This window comes from Bufo bufo, chromosome 2 (genome assembly GCF_905171765.1).
Source record: "Bufo bufo chromosome 2, aBufBuf1.1, whole genome shotgun sequence".
In the NCBI taxonomy this organism is placed as follows: domain Eukaryota; kingdom Metazoa; phylum Chordata; class Amphibia; order Anura; family Bufonidae; genus Bufo; species Bufo bufo.
This window is the reverse complement of record NC_053390.1, coordinates 208,038,655-208,061,103: the sequence shown is the minus strand read 5'-3', so window position 1 is coordinate 208,061,103 and position 22,449 is coordinate 208,038,655. Positions and strand designations below refer to the sequence as shown.

At 42.2% G+C, this 22,449-nt stretch overlaps 1 protein-coding gene across 1 annotated transcript in view; it reads right to left on the bottom strand.

Moving 5' to 3' along the window:
* Positions 1–22,449, bottom strand: part of TMEM116 (transmembrane protein 116) — a 78,874-nt gene that overhangs the window by 17,697 nt on the left and 38,728 nt on the right. The window contains exons 6-10 of the mRNA XM_040416056.1: positions 21,605–21,654; positions 14,016–14,093; positions 9,902–10,031; positions 7,946–8,087; positions 6,831–6,898 (exon numbers count right to left, since the gene is read on the bottom strand). Coding sequence (XP_040271990.1) covers positions 6,831–6,898; positions 7,946–8,087; positions 9,902–10,031; positions 14,016–14,093; positions 21,605–21,654 — 468 coding nt within the window. The remainder of the gene's footprint in view (positions 1–6,830; positions 6,899–7,945; positions 8,088–9,901; positions 10,032–14,015; positions 14,094–21,604; positions 21,655–22,449) is intronic.

Below are 22,449 nucleotides of genomic sequence, written 5' to 3'. Positions count from 1 at the left end.
TGGACTTGAACTCCACAAGACTTGCCCACGAGATTCTAACTACCTTCTTGGCAGAAGCATCTGCCATAATCAACTCAAGACCACTTGTTCCGGTGTCTACAGATCCAGAGAATCCAACTATCCTTACCCCAGCTACCCTGCTTACCCAGAAGCTTGGGTTAGTTCCTGTTCCACCTGGAAACTTTAAAGATGGAAATCTGTGCTTTGATCAATGGAAGCGAGTACAAAACATGCCAACCGCTTCTGCAATCGTTGGAAGATGGAGTATCTTTCCATTCTGCAAGGACGCAGGAAATGGCAACGACAGTGTCCTAACATACAAGTTGGAGATCTCGTTCTGCTCAAGGACCAGCAAGCCGAAAGAATCGAGTGGCCTATGGGACTTATTATGAAGAGCGTTCCTAGTGATGACGGTAAGGTACGCAAGGTGGAGGTGAAAGTTGCAAGACAAGGGACTGTAAAGACTTTCATCAGGCCTATCACGGAACTTATTCAGCTCTTGCCCTTTGGAGAATGAACGTATTGCCTATGCTGCTGAATCCTGCCTGAAACGTGTTTGAACTTTAATTGATACACTTGAAGTCTTACATTTTAGTTGTTGCATTATAGGCCTGTTCTCTTTATGTTTTTGAGGTCCTCGGACATCAAGCAAATTGTACTGTTGTTTATTTGCAATTATATAACTACCGTTATGGTTTAAATAGTGACATTTTCAATGCAAGACGGGGAGTGTGCGGCTATGCAGTTAAAATCTATATAGTTTAATTCATATGATATATTTTCTATATTTGGTTATATGCTCCCATCTAGTGGCCGTTTTTGGTAATGCACTTGTTTTTCTTGTTTTTGATATCTGTGATTAATTTCCTTTCATTGCTCCACCCCTTCTTCTGTGTACTTCACGTCCTGTATCTTCCTACTGCTCCAGCCATATGTACAGGTACACATCTATTCTCATGTATGCTTATGAAAGCATCATCTTTTGACCGCACAATACCGGAATCAATCTGTTCTGCTGTACTCTGTTATCTGGCTTACAGAATAAAGCAACTTACACGGATAAACTCTGTTTTGGTGAGTTCAAGCTATCTGATAAGGATTGTCTGCAGTGATTATACAGTCAGGTCCATAAATATTGGGACATCTACACAATTGTAACATTTTTGGCTCTATACACCACTACAATGGATTTGAAATGAAATGAACAAGATGTGCTGTAACTGCAGACTGTCAGCTTTAATTTGAGGGTATTTCCATCCAAATCAGGTGAACGGTGTAGGAATTACAACAGTTTGCATATGTGCCTCCCACTTGTTAAGGAACCAAAAGTAATGGGACAATTGGCTTCTCAGCCGTTCCATGGCCAGGTGTGTGTTATTCCCTCATTATCCCAATTACAATGAGCAGATAAAAGGTCCAGAGTTCATTTCAAGTGTGCTATTTGCATTTGGAATCTGTTGCTGTCAACTCTCAAGATGAGATCCAAAGAGCTGTCACCATCAGTGTAGCAAGCCAAAAACATTAGGCGTGGCCAAAACAACTGTTTGGAACATTCTTAAAAAGAAGGAACGCATCGGTGAGCTCAGCAACACCAAAAGACCCGGAAGACCACGGAAAACAACTGTGGTGGATGACCGAAGAATTCTTTCCCTGGTGAATAAAACACCCTTCACAACAGTTGGCCAGATCAAGAACACTCTCCAGGAGGTAGGTGTATGTGTGTCAAAGTCAACAATCAAGAGAAGACTTCACCAGAGTGAATACAGAGGGTTCACCACAAGATGTAAACCATTGGTGAGCCTCAAAAACAGGAAGGCCAGGTTAGAGTTTGCCAAACGAGATCTAAAAAAGCCTTCACAGTTCTGGTAGAACATCCTATGGACAGAGGAGACCAAGATCAACTTGTACCAGAGTGGTGGGAAGAGAAGAGTATGGAGAAGGAAAGAAACTGCTCATGATCCTAAGCATACCACCTCATCAGTGAAGCATGGTGGTGGTAGTGTCCTGGCATGGGCATGTATGGCTGCCAATGGAACTGGTTCTCTTGTATTTATTGATGATGTGACTGCTGACAAAAGCAGCAGGATGAATTCTGAAGTGTTTCGGGCAATATTATCTTCTCATATACAGCCAAATGCTTCAGAACTCATTGGACGGCGCTTCACAGTGCAGATGGACAATGACCCAAAGCATACTGCAAAAGCAACCAAAGAGTTTTTTAGGGGAAAGAAGTGGAATGTTATGCAATGGCCAAGTCAATCACCTGACCTGAATCCGATTGAGCATGCATTTCACTTGCTGAAGACAAAACTGAAGGGAAAATGCCCCAAGAACAAGCAGGAACTGAAGACAGTTGCAGTAGAGGCCTGGCAGAGCATCACCAGGGATGAAACCCAGCGTCTGGTGATGTCCATGCGTTCCAGACTTCAGGCTGTAATTGACTGCAAAGGATTTGCAACCAAGTATTAAAAAGTGAAAAAGTTTGATTTATAATTATTATTCTGTCCCATTACTTTCGGTTCCTTAACAAGTGGGAGGCACATATGCAAACTGTTGTAATTCCTACACCGTTCACCTGATTTGGATGTAAATACCCTCAAATTAAAGCTGACAGTCTGCAGTTAAAGCACATCTTGTTTGGTTCATTTCAAATCTATTGTGGTGGTGTATAGAGCCAAAAATTTTACAATTGTGTAGATGTCCCAATATTTATGGACCTGACTGTATCTGCCTATACAGTCCAGGCATAGAGGTCTCACTAGGGATAAATCGCTATTACAACAATCGGAGTCAGAATAAAGGTCTATGAGGGATAGTGTACCTAGGCACTTTGCAATAGTGGCATACCTAATAAAACTTATACTACAATGTTATACATATTCAGATCCAGTAGTATGGAACAACACAACAGGTTGTCCTTAAAACCATTTTTAGTGTTCTTCAATTAGTTCTCCAATATATATATATATATATATATATATATATATAAATGGACAGCACTCCAAAGCTATAAAAAAATAGAAAAATGTATTCATCCATGTTGAACAAAATAGCAGCAGCGATGTTTTGGCTCATCCATAGAGCCTTTCTGCTGCTATTTTGTTCCACATGGGTGAATGCATTTTTCTATTTTTTATAGCTTTGGAGTGCTGTCTATTTTTCCATTTGTATTTTGGGCTATTAGCCTATGCCCCAGGACATAGCACCCGTTTATTTTCATTTTTTATTTTCGGTGCTGCCAACTTTTCCTTTATATATATATATATATATATATATATATATATATATATATATATACGGTACAGACCAAAAGTTTGGACACACCTTCTCATTCAAAGAGTTTTCTTTATTTTCATGACTATGAAGGCATCAAAACTGTGAATTAACACATGTTGAATTATATACATAGCAAACAAGTGAGAAACAACTGAAAATATGTCATATTCTAGGTTCTTCAAAGTAGCCACCTTTTTCTTTGATTACTGCTTTGCACACTCTTGGCATTCTCTTGATGAGCTTCAAGAGGTAGTCCCCTGAAATGGTCTTCCAACAGTCTTGAAGGAGTTCCCAGAGATGCTTAGCACTTGTTGGCCCTTTTGCCTTCACTCTGCGGTCCAGCTCACCCCAAACCATCTCGATTGGGTTCAGGTCCGGTGACTGTGGAGGCCAGGTCATCTGGCGCAGCACCCCATCACTCTCCTTCATGGTCAAATAGCCCTTACTTTCAAAGTTTTCCCAATTTTTCAGCTGACTGACTGACCTTCATTTCTTAAAGTAATGATGGCCACTCGTTTTTCTTTACTTAGCTGCTTTTTTCTTGCCATAATACAAATTCTAACAGTCTATTCAGTAGGACTATCAGCTGTGTATCCACCTGACTTCTCCTCAACGCAACTGATGGTCCCAACCCCATTTATAAGGCAAAAAATCCCACTTATTAAACCTGACAGGGCACACCTGTGAAGTGAAAACCATTTCAGGGGACTACCTCTTGAAGCTCATCAAGAGAATGCCAAGAGTGTGCAAAGCAGTAATCAAAGCAAAAGGTGGCTACTTTGAAGAACCTAGAATATGACATATTTTCAGTTGTTTCACACTTTTTTGTTATGTATATAATTCAACATGTGTTAATTCATAGTTTTGATGCCTTCAGTGTGAATCTACAATTTTCATAGTCATGAAAATAAAGAAAACTCTTTGAATGAGAAGGTGTGTCCAAACTTTTGGTCTGTACTGTATATAAAACTCCAGATCTTATTTTCTCCTAACCACAGAATGTGCTAAGTATACGGCTTGAGTCATGAGTGGCAATGTTATAAAAACATTTCTATGAGAGACATCTGTACCAATGCAAACATGTCATTTTGCTTAGTTCACCATTTCTAAATATAATGTTTTTGGAAAACCACGAGAAAAGGGATTTGAAAAAATCTGGGTAAAATCCAAATGGATATAGTCACAGAAGCTTGAGTAAATAACATTTTCCTCTAAAGCCAGCTGAAGTAAACTAATGGTAATTTCTTAAAAGGAGGGCGAGCACTATGGCAGGGGTGAACAACGTTTCCTGGTTGGGGGCCACATTGCCAGACCGAACCAACGACGAGGGCCGAAATAAAAATTTAAAGGGGTATTATCAATAGTGATGAGTGGCAGGGGCTATATTCGAATTCGCAATATTTCACAAATATTTTGTAGAATATTCGTCATATATTCGCGAATTTCGAGAATTCAAGATTATTTTATTGAATGCGAAAAATCGGCAATGTAAAAATCCGTAATGCAAATTTGTAACACGAAATACAGGCGTGGGTCACTTTGGCTACATTTTTCAAGCTGGTATACATTTCCTGAGACTGGAGAAAATGGTTGGCACGGCAGAACATTAGAATAGCTTTATATGCAGATAGAGTCAAGTGCTCCAATATATTCGCGATTGCGCTAATCGGCAGTAATAAGAATATATTTTTGCACTACGTGCAACTTCACATTTTAGCAGGTCTGACTACAGATTACTGATTGGTGCACTAAGTATTATTGTAAACTTGACATTTCTTCCTTCTCATTGGCCCACAAGCAAGAAGCAGAGAGGAATCGTGTTCAGATGGAAAAAAATTCTGAATATTTGATATAACGAATATATAGCACTATATTCTAAATATTCGCGAATTCTCGAAGTGGCGATATTCGCGATAAAAATTCGCTATTCGAATATTTGTGCTCAACACTAATTATCAACTGAAATACTGTATTTATGGCATATTGAACACACAGCATATACCATTAAATGTCTAGTTCCAGTTCTCCCATCTAATGGGAGAAATACATGAAAAATACATGTGAGCAGCAACAAGACATAGACATACATGTCCGTCACTATATGGTTGGGGGCCACACAGAATGGTATCAAGGGCCGCATGTGGCCCCTGTGCACCCCTGCCTTATGGTGATTCATTCCACTAGGACCATGGGAGATCCAAGTATTGCAACTAGTTATGCTGGTGGTTTGTACCCGCCACCTCTCTCCTCCCTGTAGGTACGGCTGCTGGAGTGTTCACTATCTCTCCTCTGGTGTCTCCCTGGCAGTCTGTGCCTGCTGGCATCCTCCTATTCCCTCCAGAGAGGCACAACTGGCAGAGCAGTATGGCTTTGCCTACTCCACGTAGGCTGAGACCTTCTGCTTGTTTGCTCTGCCTCTCTACACATTGTAATGCACGCACACCTCTTCTGGCTATTGCAGGGCCAGTATCCATGCTTCTCAATTATCCCCAGCCAACAGCTCACCCCCCTAAGGTATTTAAGGCACTTTCCCCTATGGGAAGGTGACTGAGCATTAGGCTCTCTTCTAATGTACTGCCAAGGTGAACCAGAGTCTAATTTGCCAGCCCATGTACCTACCTCTACCGGTTTCTGGTTTTGACCCTTTGCTACCTAACCTGACCTCTACCTGTTCCTCAGTGGGTCAGCAGTCACTGAACAGAGACTACTCCAGGAGGTAGTGGCCTGGTTTCCCTGTAGTATAGGTATTAAAAGGTGAAGACCAGAGGGCTGCCAGGATAACGTTTTTAGGACCTGCTCAAAGTCAAATCTGTTCAGTGGCACAGCAAATCCACATCTGTAACAACTACCATTCACATGGCCATATAAATGGTTTGTGTGAATACGCTATGTCCGATGCCAAAAGAGAAAAAAAATAATCACTATGGTAAATAAAAAAATTCATGGCCGCAGCCTTTTCTCAGCTCACCATGCACAGAGCCATACATTGTCAATTTAATGGGGATGAGCTGCGCCTAGGCCATGTGTTCAATAAACGTGACACCAGATGGCCTAGGCAAAGCTTCGAGAAGGGCGCTGCACTACTGCAAGCGCCGATACCTTCTCAAACAGCTGATCGGCAGGGGTCAAAGGTGTCGGACCGCGACCAATCAGATACTGATGACCTATCCATAGAATAGATCATCAGTTAAAAAAAATCTTGGAAAATCCCTGTAAGGGGTTGTCCAAACTTAAAAGTATCCACAGAGCCTCTAGATAAAATAATAAAAGATTGGATATTCACTACCTAAAGGCCCCCCCCCCCCCCATTCCCACCATTCCCACCGCTACCACTCTAGTCATCACCTGATTGCTGCAGCTAGTCTGTATGTCTAGGCTGTAGGATTGATGTAGCTATATATGGAATCTAGTCACTGTGACTAATTACTAGCTTTCAACGTTTCATGCTGTATTCTGCTTATGCTAGTGACTGGCTGCAGCAAACACATGCTGTATACGGCTGTTCATGAAACTAAAATCCTCCTTTAAGCTGAAGGCCATTCTTATAAACTCACCTGGATATAACACAGTACTTGGTAGCCATCAGTTACCTCCTTCATGTTAACAAAGGTCAGTGTAACAACTGCGATAAAAAAAAGATAACTATTACATCTTATATTCCAATGCATACATTTAAAGGGGTTTTCATAAGAAAAGTGTGTATCACGTACCCACAGGACAAAGCTCTTTCTATATCAATCCCATAGAAGTGAATAGAGAAGTGGACAGACATGCACAGCATTCATGGTCAGAGGCAGACAGCTATAGAAACAGCATAGCTCACGTTTCTACAGTGTTCCAATAGCACCCACTTCTACCGAAATGATAGTAACAGTGTAGCATGGCGAAAAGTGGTATACTCCTATTTCCATGGTCCCCTGTGATGACTTGTCAACCTATACAACTGCTGCACCTATGATTGGCTGCAGTAGCCTTGTTAAGACACAAACCATCATTGCTGGAGTCTGGGAGACAAAATCCAGCTGGGAACCACAGAAAAATCTGGAGAGGAGCAGCAGGGAATTTGCAGATGAATATATTGATTTTTCAAATGAGTTTCCACACCTGCAAATTTTGTCGCGGATATGCAATAAATCTGCACTCAGCAGAAATTGATATGCTGCAGATTCAGCAGAATGTGGATGAGATTTTCTGCTAAATGTATTCTGCTGTGGATTTTTCAACCATCTATCTGTCCAGATATTCCACAGTCATCCTGGTACATGCGGATGTACATTAACAGATAGAATTTTGATACTTAGGTGATGTCACCCAAACGCCTTTATTTTTTGTTAAAACCGGGACATATGGTAGTACTGTAGGAAAGGACAGGACGTTTTCATTCATATATAATAGCGTTCTAAGGAGCAAGAAAAATATATATATGTAAATTTCCCCAAGTAATACCTGGAGTGAATGTCTAGTAGCACTATAAGGTAGTGGAACACTATGTAAATTACATTTAAATAAGAGGAAATTAGTCAAATTGATCTGTGGTTCCCCTTTAACTAATTAGCTCAGTACTATAAAGGTTGTGGTACAAAACTATCACACTGTCGGTATCAAAATATGACTAAAATGGCATATTACCCTTTGTGAGGGCGACAATGTTCGGGGATGTCAGACTGACCTGGTAAGCAGCAGAAAAGAAAGATAGAGGGAAACAGTAGAAAGGTATGTCTTGTAACAGTGATGACAGCCCAGTGGCCTTGTAGTGATCTTGAGTCTTTTTGTATCATTCTGAATAACTGACAGATGTAACCCAATATGACCTAGAAATAGATAAAATATACAGGTTATGACTATGAGTTAACAAAGTGTGACAACAGTTAGAGAATTTTTGTTAAGTTGCAAATATTATGTTGTAGCCATGGGTGATAAAAGGGGTTGTCAAGCTCACAGTGCTATAAAATAACGAAAGTAGTAATACTTACCTTACTAATACCCTACCGCTCCTGGGCCGACACCTCCATGGTCCCCTTTTGGTCTCTGTTCACCAAGCTCGTACCATGATGTGTCGAGACAACATGAGACAGCTACAGCCACTCATTGGGTGAACAGAGGCTGCTGAGGGACTTATGAAGTGTTGGCATGAGAGCAGCAGAGGATTGGTAAACTGAGGGGAAAAAAATCTTTTATTTTTTGCATTTAAATTTATTTGGGTGGACAACCGCTTAAACCACTCACCCACAGTCTCCCTGTTCTAAAGTCCTGAGGGATAAACTTGTTTTATTTGATTTACAGGAGGCACATGAGTTGTTTTCACAGAGAAGCATTTCAGATATTTAATTAGGAATGCTAAGGAAACATTTACCACCACCAGTGATGGTCAGTTCGCAGTGTTCGCCAACGAACATATGCGGGCTGCCATCTTGACTCATCCGTCCGGCGATGCACAGGTAAGCCCTTACCTGTGCCTTACCACGAGCCGGTCTGAAATCAAATGCGGTCACCGGTAGCAGGCAGTTCCGAGAACAGCCCGATGAAGGCCCCCGGCGGCTGTTCTCGGAACTGCCTGCTCCCGGTGACCGCATTTGATTTCAGACCAGCTCCTGTCACAGGTAAGGGCTTACCTGTGCATCGCCGGACGGATGAGTCAAGATGGCAGCCCGCATGTGTTCGTTGGCAAACACTGCGGACTGACCATCACTGTTTACCACAATTGATGGGGACGCCTAGGGAAATTTTGGATTATACTCATTGTTTAAAAGAATCTATTACTCTGGTATAATAGCAACAACCTTTATAAATACCAAATAACCAGACAGATTGCTTTACAAATTAAAGGGGTTTTCTGGAATTTTAATATTGATGACCTATCCTCAGGATAGGTCATCAATATCAGATCACTGGGGGTCTTCAACCGCCGATCACCTGGTTGAAGAGAAGGCAGCGCTCTGTGCGAGTGCAGCCTTCCCTTCATTGTTTTCCTGCTTGCCGCCAACATTGCAGCAGTGAGCAGGTGTAATTATGGAGCGCGGCCTTCTCTTCAACCAGCTGATCAGCGGGGGTGCCGGGTGTTGGACTCCCACCGATCTGATACTGATTACACTAACTTGAGGAAAGGTTATCAATATTCAAATCTTGGAAAACTTCTTTAAGATTAGGGGAGGTACTGGCTCTCCTTAAGGAGACCAGCTGTTTATTGAGACTTAGTGGCGATGATTCATGGGAAAATAATATGCAAAGAGGTATCGCGCAGAAAACGAGAATCCTCTCCCTAGTGCCACCTTCATAAATATGACTCCTATGAAATAATGTATGACTTTTTAACAAGCCTTGAAACACAATAAGTGGGGGGCCACTTCCAGAAGGTGGTGCTACGAGAGGGTTCTCTTTCTCTGGGAGATACCCTGTTTACATTTTAAGAATAAACAGGCACAGTCTGAAAATGTCAATATCCGTAAAATTATCACAGCCTCTGATATAGCTTCTTTTTTTTTTTTTTACTTCTTTCTTTTCTCTCTGCTATTTTTCCTTTATTTGTTAGGTCATATATTGTACCAATATGGATATACTTAAAATAGGAAGAAATGTGGATTTCGATTACTCAGCATCATAGGACAATCATGTTGTAAATACTTACTAATATTCCTGTGGTTGAAAGGCAAAATGTAGTCATAAAGACAGCAGTGCTGTAAGTGTGTAAGGCTGCACAGCTGCTAGAAACGTCGGGGTCCATTGTAATCTGGGATCCGATGTTCAGCACCAAACAGCTGTGAGAAACATGGAGTCAGTAAAGAACACAGCGTGATGTGGGGTGTCATTCACTGTACAGACATACATCTTTTAACTGGAGTCACACATCCAGTTATGGTTTGGCTACTCTGATGATTTGCCATGTTGTCTAGATAGTAAGAGTCACACACTGCAGTATTTTCTTTTGTAATCACGGCAGAATCCAGGTCAGCCACACTGTCTCACTTTAATACTCATTGCAATTAATAGAAATATATGAAAAGCAAAGATTTTGCTGATGTCAGATCCCTGGGAGGTATAAGACGGTGAACATGACAGTGTCCTACATCTATCAGAGTGTTTAGTTTAAAACATAGGAGATAAGTGATATTTCTGGTATTATCATTAGTGGTTTAGAATGGTTTATGTATTAATATCAAATTTCCCTGGTGAGCTAGGGGGTAAATAAATGCTCTAAAATATGGTTATTGGTTAATATGTAATGTCGCTGAAGTTCTTGAGTAGGTTAATATTAGTGTTGAGCGAATCAAAGTTAAATGAATTGACTTCGATCCGAACTTCAGGAAAAAATTTATCCACCACAAACTCGAATTTCCTGGAGCTTCGTGCTAACGAATCAATATTTCCTGAAATGGCGGTAAAAAAAAAAACTGAAACATTCTCATCCCATCCATTTGAGAGCAAAGAGGCCGTCACGCCCGTCTTGATTGAAGAAAATGCGCCAATTCTCACACGCTCTGACGAGTGACGTCATCACGCTGTGCGGTCCCTGCAACGTCATCAGTGTTGACGTCAAGTCAGCGAGCGTCCCAATTGTATGAGGTGAGTGTATATACACTCACCTAAAGAATTGTTAGGAACACCATACTAATACGGCGTTGGACCCCCTTTTGCCTTCAGAACTGCCTTAATTCTACGTGGCATTGATTCAACAAGGTGCTGATAGCATTCTTTAGAAATGTTGGCCCATATTGATAGGATAGCATCTTGCAGTTGATGGAGATTTGAGGGATGCACATCCAGGGCACGAAGCTCCCGTTCCACCACATCCCAAAGATGCTCTATTGGGTTGAGATCCGGTGACTGTGGGGGCCATTTTAGTACAGTGAACTCATTGTCATGTTCAAGAAACCAATTTGAAATGATTCAAGCTTTGTGACATGGTGCATTATCCTGCTGGAAGTAGCCATCAGAGGATGGATACATGTTCTCATTCTGTTTACGCCAAATTCGGACTCTACCATTTGAATGTCTCAACAGAAATCGAGACTCATCAGACCAGGCAACATTTTTCCAGTCTTCAACAGTCCAATTTTGGTGAGCTCGTGCAAATTGTAGCCTCTTTTTCCTATTTGTAGTGGAGATAAGTGGTACCCGGTGGGGTCTTCTGCTGTTGTAGCCCATCCGCCTCAAGGTTGTGCGTGTTGTGGCTTCACAAATGCTTTGCTGCATACCTCGGTTGTAACGAGTGGTTATTTCAGTCAACGTTGCTCTTCTATCAGCTTGAATCAGTCTGCATCCACCAGTAGGGGGAGCACATCACTTACTGATTTCTAGAGCTCCTACTGCTAAAAATAACAATTGTATAAATCGCATACCTAAGGAGCTCCCACTAGTGGGTGGTGTTTTGGAATGCTAGGAAATAGCCCCCGAATCCAGGTTTAGACATTGTAGCTTTTTTGCGCATTCATAGCATCATTTAAAAAAAATCGCACTGCCACATGGCTGCAACACGTAAGCCTAGCCTAAGATTTCAACTGTATGTAATGTAGGTATAAGTATGCTAAGCATTATGGGGCACATTTATTAAGACTAGTGTTTTAGATGCTGGTCTTAATAAAGCCCCTGCGCTGGCGGTGAATCTGCCAGAGTTATGAAGAGGCGCCGGCCTCTCCATAACTTTGGCGCATCCAGTGCCAATTCTAAATGTAAGACAGCTTCCTAGCTGGCTCACATTTAGACCATTATCTACAGTTAAAACAGGTATAGAAAATGATGAATGAGACGGGCCGACCCGCCTGTCCCCTTCCCCGTCCACTTTTTTAGACCAGGAAAAGTCGCAGACTGCAGCGCAACAAACGATTGCGCCGCAATTTAAGCCTGAAATACACCTAAAAATGACCCTTATGTGTTCAGAAAGTGGACCATAATCCACCACCCAAATGTTAGAGCTTCATGTAACTTTCACCAAAATTTTAACAATTTGGCACATCTAGTTTTAGAGAAAGCCACTGTGCCTAGTTTGCAAGAGGGCATGACTTATTAAAAAATGGGTGTGCCAAGGATGCCAAAGTTTGATCCAAAATTGCACCACAATGCTGGAATGATTTTTCCCCCCACAATATTAGGCCTCTTGCACACGACCGTATGGCTTTTTCAGTATTTTGCGATCCGCAAAAAACGGGAACCGCAAAAAGACGGAGGATGTCTGTGTGCATTCCGTTTTTTGCGGAACTGAACAGCTAGCCCCTGATAGAACAGTACTATCCTTGTCCGTTATGCGGACAATATTAGGACATGTTCTATCTCTGAACGGAAATACGGAAACGGAAGGCATACGGAATACCTTCCGTTTTTTTTGCAGATCCATTGAAATAAATGGTTCCGTATATGAAACGCAAAAAACAGAACGTAAACGGAAAAAAAAAACGTTCATGTGCAAGAGGCCTAAGGCTTGTTTCACATATGCATGAAACAGATCTGGCAGACGGTTCCGGCCAGAAACCACCTGTCAGATCCATCCCTGCCAGGCGCAACCATGCCCTGCTGAAATTCCATCCAGACCCATTCATTATAATGGTGGCCAGGGAAGATTCGGCTGCAACCCGGCAAATATGCCGAGGAGCAGCGACAAATACCACTCCGCGCATTTAATAGTGCTGTGGGCCCTGCTTTTCTATAAGACCGGTCACCCCAACACAGCGGACACCACCACCCTGGGTCCTAGCTGTGAAGGTGGATACACAGCTGTACGCTGACCGCTGCCAACCATACACACTCAGCCACACCAGGACTGAAGTATTTACGCAGGCCATTTCCCTGCTCCTGGGCTATCCAGCCTGAATAGGATAACTGCCATTCTTGCCCCGTGTCCCCTGATGAATCTTGGGGCATCCAGTGAGGAAACGCGTCGGGACACATGAGTATTCTCCCACCCTCCTTTCCCTTCCTGGGGTGACTGAGTGGGGTATTTTTACTCATTTTTTTGCATTCTGCTGTATATGCCATTCCTTCGGACGGATACTCTCCCCTCTGCTAGGGCCTGATCAGGGTCATTTAACAGGGAGAGAGTTCCTGTCTGGGCCACCCCTTGCGGGGCTTTTTGGACCCCGTCCTTAGGACATAGTTTATAGGGTGACTTAGGACAAGCAGGGAGGCAATAGGGCCAGTTTATTTGGTCTCCATACTGTTCTGCCCGCCTTCTGTTATCATCAGACGTGTCCGTCACCTATATATATATATATGTGTGTGTTCGTCTCCTAACTTTTGCTCATTTCGCCTGGTGGGGCACTACCACGTGCGCCTGGCGAATGCGCATGGGTTTTTCGTGTTGTTTGTCTGTGGGGCTGTCATTTTATCTCCCAGTTTTCATTAAAATAGTATTTTTATCTTAGTATACTGCCCCTTATAGTTTCTTGACTTTTCTATAAGACCCCTTTGCAGTTATACAGGCTACAAAAATGGTATATCCACCCATGGAGTATAAGTTAAAGGTGGTCCTCACACACACCTTCTATTCATGAATGGTAGGTGTGTGTGGTTGGCTGTTTTGTGGCATGCTTTTCTGAACTGGTGTTTTACCTGATTGTGCATTGGTCTTATTTCCTGTGATATGAATCCAATTTGATCCCCTTTTCTTTGATCTGTTCATAGTACTTATCAAACATCTTCACACATTTCCCTCCCTCCTACTATTTACTAGTTGAATGCCCATATAAATCAATAAGTCATTTTATAGCCTTTCCGCAGTATTTATAAAGCAGTCAATACCATGGTGTTACCTGTAGCTGTTGTTCCTGTAGCATTCCTTTGTGTTCCCATAATATAATACAGGGCAGATGAATAAAACAGGAACTACACTGAAATAAAATATCACTGTCAAAAACATAGTGGAATAGCAAATCAATATCTTAGTTTACTTTTTACATTTGGTTTTATCATTTGCTGAAACCGAATTCTGTACAATGCTTACCATATTATTTTAGTAAATATGACTGAAGATGATAGTACAGAAAGACAGATCTCGCTTATTCCATAAATGCCCAATAACTCAAAATTTCACAAGGATATTAGCAGAAGATGGGTGTAGATTAGGTAGCCCCTCTGACCAGGTCGGTGCATCGCCAATGAGGCGAGGTGATGCGATTGCCTCAGGCAGCACCTGGTAGGGGCCAGAGGGGGACAGCGAAAGGGACATGGGCAATGAGCGCTTCCATTGTGGAAACGCTCATCTCTACATATTCAACTACATATCAGTACATATCTGTACTCAGGACAGCAATACAGTAGCGATGTCTCCCTGGCCCACCGTTTCCTCTAATAGGCTACAGGAACTAGGACTAAAGCCTATTAGAGGCCGGTGTCATCATTATAGAGCTCAGGGCACAGACTAGAAGAGTTCTGTGTCTTGCACTGTATCGCTAACAACAGGATGGAGGTAAGTATTTGAGTTTATTATTTTTATTTGGCAGCATGCTGTTGGGCCACAATGGGGTGGGGGTCATTATTTTGCAACTGGAGAAAGCACTATGGGGACATTGCGGCTGTAATAAGGAGCATTTTTGTACTGGCAGACATTATAAGGGTGCCACTATGGGGACATTCGTTCTACTGGGAGCACAAAAAGGGTGTAGTTTTTTGTACTGACAAACATTATATGTGTGTAGAGTGAGCTAGTCAACACGTGATCCTCGTGCGCAGCACAGCAGGAAGGAGAAATCTCCACAGTGTAACGAAATCCTGGCACAAGCAAGGTGTTTCCATTTATGCTCTTTATTGCATCATAAAGTATATATTATTAGGACACATTTTGGCCCATCCAGCCTACATCAACTAGTACAATGATGTGATGTACACAGTCTTAAATCTCAGTTACAATCGTTACAGTTACAGACGTCAGACGCCTAAACTGGGCGGTATTTACAAGACAACCTAAAAACAAAACCAATAACCCCAAAGAAAAGTGGGAGACACACATATAAAATATATGTAATTTATTAAGACATGATCAAATAACAAATACTATATGAGACATAAGGCACAAGTGTACAGGAGGGGGAGGAGACCTCATATAAGGAGGTCAGATACAACCTCTCTCCCAAACACCCAGCTGGCAGGGAAAAAGAGGTCACAGCCCTAGGTATACATCAGCATGAAAATTGTGAGAACTGTACGTTCACTCAAAATAACATGTACTGGTATGTATGTTGCATGCACAGAAAGAAAAATGAAAAAAATGTACAAATAGCACAAGGCAAACTACCCCACCCAAAGATCTGGGATGGCCGCATAAAGTATGCACATAGCCATTGAACTGTAAAATACAGACAGAGGCAAGTGTGCCAAGTGCAAGTGGTAATAGAAATATAAAAGGAACTAGATAGTGTCGTTTCTGAAGAAACCACAGGATGTTGGCTTGAAATCTGATTGGCTGTTGGTAGCTCCACCCAGTTTTTTGAATTTTAATCCCAGTCCTCCAGTGACCAACTGCGGCAAGTTTGAAGACTGTGCCAATAAAAGTCTCGGAGCAGCGGCAGTTTGAATTTTTCCCATTTAAACAAATGGCTGAAATTTCTAACTGTACCAAGTTTGGGGACCCTGCCATTAACAGTGTAAGATCAGCGGTAGTTTTAAATTTCCCCATTAAAACAACTGACTAAAATTTGATTGGCCATTGTAGACTCCGCCCACTTTTTATAAATTTTTGACCCCAGTCACCCAATGACCTACGGAGCCAAGTTTGGGTATTCTGGCTTAAATACTGTAAGAATGACAGCAATTAAAGTTTTCTCATTAAAGTCAATAGGGAAAATCTGATTGGTTGTTGTTGGCTCCGCCCACTTTTTCCATTTTTGAAGTGGAAGTAACCTATGACCTGATTTCTGATATTTGAAGCCCCTGACATCAATAATGGCAGCATTTTTCATTTTTCTGCATTTTTCAATTTTCCCATTGAAATCAAAGAAATCTGATTGGTTGTTTTTGGCCCCACCCACTTTTCTGAAGTTTAATCCTAATCCTAAATTGTCCAACTGTACCAAGTTTGGGGACCCTGCCATTAACAGTGTAAGATCAGCGGCAGTTTTAAATTTTCCCATTAAAACAACTGACTAAAATTTGATTGGCCATTGTAGACTCCGCCCACTTTTAATAAATTTTAACCTTTGTCACACACTGACCCACCCTGCCGAGTTTGGGTGCTGTGGCTTAAATACTGTGAGAATGACAGCTTTTTGAAAGGTTTCTCATTGAAGTCAATAGGGAAAATCTGATTGGTTGTTTGAGTCCCCAAAATGTGACAGAAATTTTCAGGTTGACCCCATGACTAAGTGACCCAAGTTTGGCGAATTTAACTACAAAGCTGTACGAGTGGCAAAAGTTTAAAATTTTCCAATGAAAGTCTATGGGAAAAAATGGGATCTTCGGGGGGCCGTCCCAGGGGCCCGCAGGGTGGGATCGCTTACCAAAGCACAAGCAATCTATTCGGGTATGTGCCGAACAAGTGAAGTTTGGTAATTGTACTCCTAAAACTGTGGGAGGAGTAGCGTATAGAAAATTGCTAAATTTTCATTGGCCGTTGCTGGCTCCGCTTACTTTGGGGTGTCCCCCCAAAATTCACAGTTTTGTTCGGGGTGACACCAACAATATGTGATCCGAGTTTGGGGAATGTAGCTTCAAAACTACAGAGCGACTTGAAAATTTTCCCTGTCAAAGTCTATGGGAAAAAAGTGGCGTTTGGGGGCCCGCCACAGGGGCCCGGAGGGTGGAAACAATTATTAAAGCACAAGCAACAAAGTTCACTATAGGACGAAGAAGTGTGGAAAGTTTGGGGTATGTACCCCCAAAACTGTAGGAGGAGTAGCGTTTAGAAAGAGAGGGGGCGCCAAGAGTAATAATAAGCTGAACCACCAACGAATAACAGTATGTTGGCTTTTTCAAGCCAACATAAAAATAACAACTAACTGAGCAAAACAACAAAACATGTATTACCCATGATATTTATATTGGGACATCGACACAATTCTAAAATTTTTGGCTCTATACACCATCACAATGGATTTGAAATGAAACGAACAAGATGTGCTTTAACTGCAGACTGTCAGCTTTAATTTGAGGGTATTTACATCCAAATCAGGTGAACGGTGTAGGAATTACAACAGTTTGCATATGTGCCTCCCACTTGTTAAGGGACCAAAAGTAATGGGACACAATGATAATCATAAATCAAACTTTCACTTTTTAATACTTGGTTGCAAATCCTTTGCAGTCAATTACAGCCTGAAGTCTGGAACGCATAGACATCACCAGACACTGGGTTTCATCCCTCGTGATGCTCTGCCAGGCCTCTACTGCAACTGTCTTAAGTTCCTGCTTGTTCTTGGGGCATTTTCCCTTCAGTTTTGTCTTCAGCAAGTGAAATGCATGCTCAATCGGATTCAGGTCAGATGATTGACTTGGCCATTGCATAACATTCCACTTCTTTACCTTAAAAAACTCTTTGGTTGCTTTTGCAGTATGCTTTGGGTCATTGTCCATCTGCACTGTGAAGCACCGTCCAATGAATTCTGAAGCATTTGGCTGAATATGAGCAGATAATATTGCCCGAAACACTTCAGAATTCATCCTGCTGCTTTTGTCAGCAGTCACATCATCAATAAATACAAGAGAACCAGTTCAATTGGCAGCCATACATGCCCACGCCATGACACTACCACCACCATGCTTCACTGATGAGGTGGTATGCTTAGGATCATGAGCAGTTCCTTTCCTTCTACATACTCTTCTCTTCCCATCACTCTGGTACAAGTTGATCTTGGTCTCATCTGTCCATAGGATGTTGTTCCAGAACTATGAAGGCTTTTTTAGATGTCGTTTGGCAAACTCTAATCTGGCCTTCCTGTTTTTGAGGCTCACCAATGGTTTACATCTTGTGGTGAACCCTCTGTATTCACTCTGGTGAAGTCTTCTCTTGATTGTTGACTTTGACACACATACACCTACCTCCTGGAGAGTGTTCTTGATCTGGCCAACTGTTGTGAAGGGTGTTTTCTTCACCAGGGAAATAATTCTTCGGTCATCCACCACAGTTGTTTTCCGTGGTCTTCCGGGTCTTTTGGTGTTGCTGAGCTCATCGGTGCGTTCCTTCTTTTTAAGAATGTTCCAAACAGTTGTTTTGGCCACGCCTAATGTTTTTGCTATCTCTCTGATGGGTTTGTTTTGTTTTTTTCCGCCTAATGATGGCTTGCTTCACTGATGATGACAGCTCTTTGGATCTCATCTTGAGAGTTGACAGCAACAGATTGCAAATGCAAATAGCACACTTGACATGAACTCTGGACCTTTTATCTTTTCATTGTAATTGGGATAATGAGGGAATAACACACACCTGGCCATGGAACAGCTGAGAAGCCAATTGTCCCATTACTTTTGGTTCCTTAACAAGTGGGAGGCACATATGCAAACTGTTGTAATTCCTACACCGTTCACCTGATTTGGATGTAAATATCCTCAAATTAAAGCTGACAGTCTGCAGTTAAAGCACATCTTGTTTGTTTAATTTCAAATCCATTGTGGTGGTGTATAGAGCCAGAAATGTTACAATTGTGTTGATGTACCAATATTTATGGACCTGACTGTATTTCCAGAGTTCTTAACTTGCTATAGAGTTGTGTTTACAGTCCCTGGCTATGCAAATTCATACTGCTGGATCTTTTCATGTTCTGTACGTGTAAAAATTCTATCCAAGTTCAGTTTGCTCTTAAGTCTGTATTCTGTCCTAGTTCTGCTTGTCAATGAAGTCCCTAGTTCTTGTCTGATCTGCCTTGCCAAGTTTTTGTATCTGGACCTGCCATGTGTGACCTGTTCCTTAGTGTTCTGTCTGTTCCATCTTGCTAAGTTTCTGCTCATGTATCTGCCATGTCTGAACTGTGTTCTAAAGTCTGTTTCGTGGATTTTGCCTGTTTGTCCTCAGTCTGGTTCTGCCTGGTTATATCTATGATCTTGGTAATTTTGGCCTGTTTTGTCAGTTGCTAACTACACCAAAGTCAAACTCCCCTTTTGATTGAGCTAACTACACCAAGACTATTCAAAAATGTAGCAGCTTGGTGGCTTCCCTGCAGCGAAGACCGGATCCCTGTATAGCTGCTAAAGGGTGAAAACCAGGGGACTGCCAGGATAATGTCCTTAGGACTAGTCCAACATCAAACCAGTTAGATGATACTGTGGTTACATAACCAATGTCCATAGCAATTCCCAAATGGATATAGCTATGTAGACTAAAGAGAACCTGTCACAACAAAATGCAGTGCAATCTGCAGGTAGTAGGTTATAGAGGAGAAAGAGATGAGCAGATTGAAATATAGTTTGGTGGGAAAAGATTCAGTAAAAATTTTAATTTATACATTAATATCTCTGCTTTTTCCAACTTAAGACCAACCCATGAGGGAGGTGTTATCAGTGATTGACAGCATTCTCTGTTTAAAGGGATTCTGTCATGAGATTTGAGGCCTATAACCTAAACATATGGCCAGGTCCCTACTAATACCCTGAATCCGAAACTGACCTTATTAAATGTGCCTGTGGCTCTATTAGCATATAAAACAGGTTTTTATAACCTGTCACTCACGTACCAAATGTGTCCTAGGGGACGTCTCATCATACAGGGTGCCCGGCTGCAACCGCCTTCCGACTAGAAATCGCCGCCCTCCCTTTTAATAGAGCAGCCTACCTCACCTCATCGCCGCCTCCCTCACCTCAGCGCCGCCTCCGAAATCGTCCGCTCTCCTCAGCCAGATCCCGCCGGTGCGCACTAGGTATAACCTGATGCGCCCGTGCGGACTCCTGGCAGCGGCCTCGTTGAGCGAAGTGCACAAGCGCCGGCCGGCGCACTTCGCTCAAACCTGCCTTGACCGTCCTATTGCAGCCATCCAACCTCTTACAGCCGGGTGCAAAGCTGTTCGGAGCACACAGGCTGCTTTTCTACAGAGGCTCCCTTTTGATCTATTTCTAGTTATACCTAGTGTGCACGCGCGGGATCTGGCTGAGGAGAGCGGACGATTTCGGAGGCGGCGCTGAGGTGAGGGAGGCGGCTCTATTGAAAGGGAGGGCGGCGATTTCTAGTCGGAAGGCGGTTGCAGCCGGGCACCCTGCATGATGGACACATTTGGTATGTGAGTGACAGGTTATAAAAACCTGTTTTATATGCTAATAGAGCCACAGGCACATTTAATAAGGTCAGTTTCGGATTCAGGGTATTAGTAGGGACCTGGCCATATGTTTAGGTTATAGGCCTCAAATCTCATGACAGAATCCCTTTAAGTGTCTATACATAGATAGCTGTATACATTATTATTTTATCATATTTGGAACCTATTGTTGACAAATGCATCTGTTAAATTGATACATTTTCAACACCTTTTGATGATGTATCCATTAGGCCCCATGCACACGACCATATTTTCGGTCCACGTCCGATCTGCATTTTTTGCGGATCATACGTGGATCCATTAATTTCTATGGGCCTGCAAAAAATGCGTCCAGCAGACTTATGTCATCCGTGTACTGCCTGCAACCGTGCGGCCGTATGTCCATCCTGCAAAAAAATTAAAAATAGAACATGTCCTATTCTTTTCCATTTTGCAGACAAGAATAGGCATAATTAGTAAGGTGGGACAGGAAAGTCAGGAAAGTGCAGGACAGACACATTTGGTATCTGTATTTTGTGCATCCGCGGTTTATGGACCACAAAACAGAGACGGTCATGTGCATGAGGCCATACCCAAATGCCATTATAGCCTATGGCTAAGGAATGCAGATTAGACATGCGTCACAGACTGCTTTTGATGTATCTATCAGAGCTTTTTTTTCTCATTTTCCTCCATTAAATGGATGCCAAAAAAACCATGTCAACAGGGATTAAATCACAGTTTTGCCCATTTAGCAGACTAATTTACAACACTCTTGACTTTATGTCATCTTATTAATGAACTAATGAACAGAGACTGGGCATAGCTAATGCAAATGAGCGTCCAATGCTGGACATCATGGGCCATGTGCCATTTTCACCAAGTTGACTTACTTGTGGTATAATCATTTGGGTTATAGAAGATATTGTTGAGCACATTTAAGTTGGGTTTCCAAGTAGTGGAAATTGGAAGGTAAAGTGCCATATGGCAAAGCCACAGCGGTTTATCACAAACTGCTGTAGCTTTGAGGCAAGTATAGAATAAAATACATGTGCTGTACTTGCAGAGAGACTAGTAGCACTACTTGCCACATCACGGTACAATACTTATTGGCAGTTAGGAATAATGAGATTATAAAACGTCTAATAACAATGACCACCATCACTCACAGTATAATTAGATTTTACCTGCATAGAACTGTTGCTACTCTCCCAATGCAGCATTCTTTATCTGAAATCTAAAAAGAGAAGTTGTGATATAAGGATGGATTGCTATAACGTTGGCTTATACAGGACACACCACGGTATCCTGCTGTCACGTTCGGGTGTGGGAGGGAAACACCACACCGAACATAGGAGGGAAAGGGGTGAGGGAATAAGGCCTGGAAACTAGAGAAAGGAGATAAACACCTCCTAGTAAAACCCTAATCAAAGTCCTGACTGACTACCAGTATGAACAGATCCCAGAGGTAGGTGAGTTCATACACAGGAATACCTAGTGTCCTAACTCACCCTATAGGACCCTGGTACTAATGTCAGGACTGAGACAACCTGTTCCTCCAAAAGGAAGGACGAACAGGAGTCTCGCAGAGGCCTTAATACAAATGACAGGGAAATGCAATACACAAATCAACCCAAACAAAATACAAAAGGGAAAGAAAACACTTAACTTCAAGTGGCTATGGCAGCACCAGAAACTCAGCCGAGAGCCACACACCAGCTATCCACAACTCAAACAGAAGCTATAAACTGCATAGCATAGTGGGAGAAACAACAATAAATGTAGGCCTGTCTATTCCACTGCAGCTCTCCCTATCACAGATCAGGAGGCAGTTGAAAGATGAAACTGAGCATGTGCGGCCTTCTCAGAGAGCAGGTCAAAGAAATAACAAATTAAGTGGCACGATACATATAAATTTTATTGAATAACTCAGTAGCTATACAACATTTTTAATTACATGCAAGTTCTGAGATCCAGGTGCTGGTTTGAAAACTGTCGAATATTTTTCGTGGGACAGCACCTTTAAGTAGAG